At 53.6% G+C, this 6,000-nt stretch overlaps 2 protein-coding genes across 2 annotated transcripts; both read left to right on the top strand.

Annotated features, from left to right (window-relative positions):
- Window positions 1-704: 704 nt before the first annotated feature.
- AA0111_g10166 (Isocitrate dehydrogenase [NADP]) lies at window positions 705-2,053 on the top strand (the record flags this gene model as incomplete). Its single annotated transcript, XM_028643885.1, has 3 exons — window positions 705-1,030; window positions 1,083-1,582; window positions 1,629-2,053. The coding sequence occupies 3 exons, from the start codon at window positions 705-707 to the stop codon at window positions 2,051-2,053; spliced, it is 1,251 nt and encodes a 416-aa protein (XP_028502279.1).
- A 554-nt stretch (window positions 2,054-2,607) lies between these two features.
- AA0111_g10167 (hypothetical protein) lies at window positions 2,608-5,598 on the top strand (the record flags this gene model as incomplete). The annotated part of the gene is made up of 1 exon (XM_028643886.1): window positions 2,608-5,598. One exon carries the CDS (start codon window positions 2,608-2,610, stop codon window positions 5,596-5,598), a length of 2,991 nt encoding a protein of 996 aa, XP_028502278.1.
- Between the last annotated feature and the right edge of the window lie 402 nt (window positions 5,599-6,000).

Here is a 6,000-nt window from a genome sequence, read left to right on the forward strand (position 1 = left end):
AGACCCAAACTTACATTGCTCAACCACAGAAACTCGCCGTCGATTGAGGATCAGCAGTCATGTTGTGCAGGCGTGCCTGCTTCGGTACGCCAGTACGTCAGGCTCGGCCAAACGTCATATGCCACGGTTGCCCCGCGCCGTAGGATGAGGGCGCGCGCATGACAGCCAACGGAGGAACATCTGCCGCCGTCCCAGGCAATCAATTCGCATCTACACGATGCGACCGTGGGGTATTAGCCGTTCCTCCGAGCGAGGTGCTGGTAACAGTTCCGGGCCATGTTCATCTCGCAGGCTCTGAGACAGCTTAAAGGCTTTTCCCTACCTCCTCGGCTTTCCTTACCCCGCTAGCGACTCAAACGACTAAGCCTGTCGTCCTATCAGCCGAGTATCTTCGCCGCATTGCGCAATCGGAACCGCGGCCGGTAGCGAACGAAACGACTTCTGGACGCCCTTGGATCTGCCTTTCCGAGGTTATACCACACCATCTATTAGCCATGAGGCCTGCGACTACAGCGCCCGCCGCTTTCCGCGCTGCAACATCCGTTGCACGACTCCCCCGACGACAGACTTGCAGCTTTGCGACGCGCTGCTTAGCTTCCCAGACAGCTGCGAAATCGGCCCAGTTTTCGAGCCCGCGACGAACCACCGCAAACAGCGCCCCAACAGCAGCATCCAGTCTGTATACCCAAATCGGACAGTACAGGATGGCGTCCCAGGCAGGAATCAAGAAGATCAAGGTCAAGAACCCAGTGGTGGAGCTGGACGGTGATGAGATGACCAGGATCATCTGGCAGGTCATCAAGGACAAATTCATCCACCCATACCTTGACATCGACCTCAAGTACTACGATCTTGGTCTGCCATACCGTGACGAGACCAACGACCAAGTCACGCTCGATGCTGCCGAGGCTATCAAGAAGTACTCTGTTGGTGTAAAATGCGCTACAATCACCCCAGATGAACAGCGCGTCGAGGAGTTCAAGCTCAAGAAGATGTGGCTGTCGCCAAACGGCACCATCCGAAACATCCTGTATGTCGCACATTGGGGCAACGGAAGAAGCATGGCTGACAGCATATTTTAGAGGAGGTACCGTTTTCCGCGCGCCCATTGTCATCCCCACCATCCCTCGTCTTGTCCCTGGCTGGAAGCAGCCCATCATCATCGGCCGTCACGCTTTCGGCGACCAATACCGCGCCAAAGACCGCGTTATCCCCGGCGAAGGCACACTTGAGATGGTCTTCACACCCAAGGGCGGCAAGCCTGAGGTCATCAAGGTCTACGACTTCCCTGCTGAGGGTGGTGTCGCGCAGACCCAGTACAACACTACCGCGTCCATTGCCGGTTTCGCACACGCCTCTTTCAAGATGGCCTTGGACAAGAAGCTACCTCTGTACATGAGCACCAAGAACACCATTCTCAAGGCATACGACGGAAAGTTCAAGGATGTCTTCCAAGAAATCTACGAAAGCCAGTACAAGAAGGACTTTGAGGCCGCCAACATCTGGTACGAGCACCGCTTGATTGACGACATGGTCGCCCAGATGATCAAGAGCGAGGGTGGCTACGTTATGGCCTTGAAGAGTGCGTACACGTCTCATAGCTCACGAAACTCCGCTGACATTTTTAGACTACGATGGAGACGTCCAATCCGACATCGTTGCCCAAGGTTTCGGCTCCCTCGGCCTTATGACCTCCACTCTCATCACCCCTGACGGCAAGACATTCGAAGCCGAAGCCGCGCACGGCACCGTCACCCGCCACTTCCGCGAACACCAGAAGGGCAACGAGACCTCCACCAACCCCATTGCCTCCATCTTTGCCTGGACACAAGGTCTGGCCAAGCGCGGTGAGCTAGACAACACACCTGAGCTCGTCGTTTTCGCCGAGCAGCTTGAGAAGGCTTGCGTGGACACTGTGGATGTCGATAAGATCATGACTAAGGATCTGGCCCTTGCGTGCGGCAAGAAGGACCGGGGTTCTTGGGTCACTACCAACGAATACCTTGATGCGGTCGAGAGGAGATTGAAGTCGAGCTTGAAGGAGAAGCTGTAGATGCGTAGAGGAATTGAATAGCTGCTACAAGGTTTGGATCAATATCTATTGGATAACAGCATGATACCTAGCTACCATGCAGACGAAAATCTGCTTACTCTTGGGCAGAAATCGATCATCCTCCAAGTAAATTAGGCCTGTGCATCTCTTCGTTTGCCAGTGAGGCGCGACGCATCTTTTTTTGGTATGGAGCTCGTGCCATGCAGTCTCCACCTGTTCCCGAAGCACGTTTCTTTTGATGAACTGGGTTCACGCTAATTTCCGAAGATACCTAACTCCTCAAAAAGAAACGTGCTTCTTGCATGTCTCACTGCAGTATGTATGCATATGCGGGACGATCTGATGTTTGTTTGTTACACAGCTGATTGCAGAACATTTTTCGCAATTGTTCTCTAGAGCTCTCTGTAGTTCTCTCGATTGATACATTTTCCAACAGTCCTGCGTTGAGCGCTCTTGATCTCTTCAACAGTCGCTGTTCGTCTTATCATAGACGAAATCACATGATGGAGGCGTTCACTGATATCGATAGCGGGATCATCCCGACTGCAGCAGCTATGACCTCTAGTGCGAAGCCGACCACCACGCCAGCCTCCGTACCAAACAAGAACGCCGCATATACAGCCACCAATACCACTCCGCTGTCGTCGCCTAAAAAGCACGGCAGTCCCTCGACTCCTGATCAAACTCCATTGCGTCAACGCTTTCTGCGGGCAGTCTCTATGTCGCCTGCGATACCGTCTCGCCCATCTATGGAGGGCCGTAAGACTTCTGAGAAGGCGCGCGACAGCCCAATCGTAGTCCGCCATACACCTAAGAGGACGAATCAGCCGCCAATGAAGCTCGAAGTTGGCCAGGGTGCGTTCTATTTCTCCATTGAACTACCACCCAGTAAAATCACAAGCAAGAGGAGCGGGACGACGAGTAAGAGTGGGACGCCCAAAGGAGAAGAGATGCCCACGAGGACGCGGACGCCTAGCCCGTTGAAGAATGCGAGTCCGACGAAAGAAGACGCAGCAGGTACGCCCACAAGGACGACACGCAACCCGCTGACGCGAAGGAAAACGATCCACCAGAGCCCAGCAAGACCTTTGTTTGGCACACCAACGAAGATGACGCCCAAGCAAAACCCGGATCCGCAAACTCCCACTCGGAGAACGCCCAGTCCACAAAAGACGTACAGCTCGGTGAACCAGAGCCCTGCCAGGATAGCTGTAGGGACGCCAAGGAGGAAAGTTCTGGGTGATACGCCTGGTAGCAACCGACCTGGAAGTCCAGTTAAGCGATCGATCGAGGAGGACGACTCGCCTACAAATCCGATCAAGACATCTTCTCTGTTGACGAATGAAGTTCAAACAAACCCGAAAGAAACATCCAGGAAACCGATTGGAGGCCTGACCAGTGTGGACGATGTACATGTTCCAAACGCAAACCTGATCGCAACTGCCTTCACCAGCCCACCACCCCCACATCCTGAATCCACAGAGCAGGCATCAACCCCAAAAGCTAGCCCAGAGAACATCGGACAGCTCATGGCAAGCCTAATATGCGACAATACCAGCACTCATGACTGGACGTCTTCCCACCACGATAACGAAATGGCCTCACCCATACCGACACCCTTGCGTAAGGCTGGAGAGAAGCTCAAACTAGGAGAGTCGCCCTCTTTCCTGCGCATGTCACCCAATGGAACCACGACCGTCACACGCGATGACCCTGCTGCTGATATCATCAAAAAAGGATCATTATTTCGGCACGAACCTGCGTCAACTGAACCACAAAAAGACCGAAGCAAGTCGATTGAACGCCTATCGCCTAGACTTCCGGAGGAAGCCTCGTCATCTTCAATCACAGAAAATCAGGTGGCCAGGCTTGATCATACTGGAACCACGCCACAAGAATTTCAATCTGCCTTTCTATTACGTCAAGCTGATCCGGGATCCCCGAGTGCAATAAACGCGATGCGCCCGTCACCAGCCCCACCACGTCGCTCACTTTCATGCTCAAAACAGAGGTCAGAAACGCACCAGAAAGAGTCGTCTCAACAGGAATACCAGGCCAGAGGGCATGGAATAGACAACAGCCTACCAAAGTCTTTCTTGCCCGTGCCTGCAAGCCATCAGAGACGGATAGGCACTGATCCAAGCGTGCTTCTGAAGACGCAGAAAGATACGGTAAAGCTGGGAGCGACTATGTGCCGTTCGGCAGGAGTTGTCGACCCAGACTTTTGCGGGCCTCTGCACCTGAACGAACTTCCTGATATGCCAAAAAGCCTATTCGTCAGGGATCAACAGGACATCGGAAGCCCATGCGCCGAGGGCATACCAGAGTCTCTCAGTAGAGCCGACTCTGCCACCTCCTCGCTTCAGGCAGTGCAAGCAGATGGCGAGAAGGGCATTGAAAGACCAACGGCGACACCAAGAGTATCAAGTGCGCCACGCATACCCCGGTGGAAACCTGTTGGTGCAACGCCGGCGCTGGCGAAGGATGATCGCGTTGCTGCAGCCAAGCGAAAGGACTCTCAGAGTAAAGGTGCAGACAAAACGGTGGCTGCGGGAAGAGCTCGTCCTCGTGCAGGGAGTGCAGTGTCAAGACCAACTAAGTCTGGTACAGTGGCTAGCACGGCTCGTCGTAAGACGCTAGCGACGCCTGTCAACCCGACATTACCTGTTGAAGCTACAAGCCATGGCTCACCCCACAGCCGGATACCATCTCTCACGTCTGCTAATACAAAAAGCCCCATACCACCTGTACCAAAAATCCCACGAAAGCCTCTTCCTGGAACTCCGGGTCCCGGTAAGGCCGTTGCAGCGCTGAAAGAACGTTTACCAAATGTACCATCTGCACCCATCAATCCTCGCCCTGTCCCCACCCGGAAGCCTCTTCGCCCATCCGCTATAGAACCATACAACCCATCAGCGGACCCGCGACCGTACGAACAGAAGTTCGCCAGTGCAGGAGACATCGCCGACCGCCTCGCGGGATGGCATAACGAAAATCGGAAGAAGGCTGAGGCAGATCATGCCAAAGTCCCAACTAGACCATTCAACAAGACTCCTGCGAGAACCCCACTGAGAACCCAGCCAATTGAATCGACCACACCAGACGGCTCCCCTGACAAGAACCTCATTCTCCTCATGGAGACGCCGGCATCCACTGAACCCCTCTCTCCCACCGAAGATGCAAAGTCAAGGCCGTTCTCCACTAAGCCTCCGCCGCCAACAACACCCAAAACCAAGACCCGCGCCCCAGCACTGGCACCAAAAACTCCAATACCCAAAACTCCAGCACTGGGCGCCCGCAAAGCTGCTGTCAATGACCTGAGGCAACCCATCATGGCTGGCGCTCCCAAAACCCCAGTGAATCGCCGTATGACAGTCCTCGATCGTAATGCAACGCGTACACCAAGCAAAGATATCGTGAGCAGCCTAGATGCCGCCATCGACAGGAAGATTGCGGAGGATGCAAGAAGGGGACTGGAGTTCACCCCTGGTGGAAATAGACTGAGGGATCTCTTGAACGCGAGGGACGGCTACTTGGGTGAGTGAGCTGCAGGAGTGATGGAGCTGATGGTGTATGATTATCTTTCTCAAAGGCAATTAGGGATGAACGGTTGGCACTTTATCACTCTAACCGTGGTATGCTTCTGAAGGTGTAAATAGCATGTAGGTCTTCTCCTAGGGTGCATGTCAGGATTTTCTTATACAGCAGGGTTGCAAGGAAGCAATATACACTCGCAGTTAAACATCAATAGTAAACTAGTAATACATCAGTAATACAGTACATATGCTTAGAGTGTAAGCTATCGATTTGCCGTTGCAGCGTTTCCAACGGGACGTAATACTGTACGGTTGAAGCTATCGTGAGGTACGTACGGATCGATTTCTGGTGTTGTACGTACTGTAGGTCCAAAAAAAGCTCTAAGTACGGGCCGTAACCGTAGTACGTTC

Source organism: Alternaria arborescens (genome assembly GCF_004154835.1).
Source record: "Alternaria arborescens strain FERA 675 chromosome Unknown contig_32, whole genome shotgun sequence".
Lineage (NCBI taxonomy): Eukaryota > Fungi > Ascomycota > Dothideomycetes > Pleosporales > Pleosporaceae > Alternaria > Alternaria arborescens.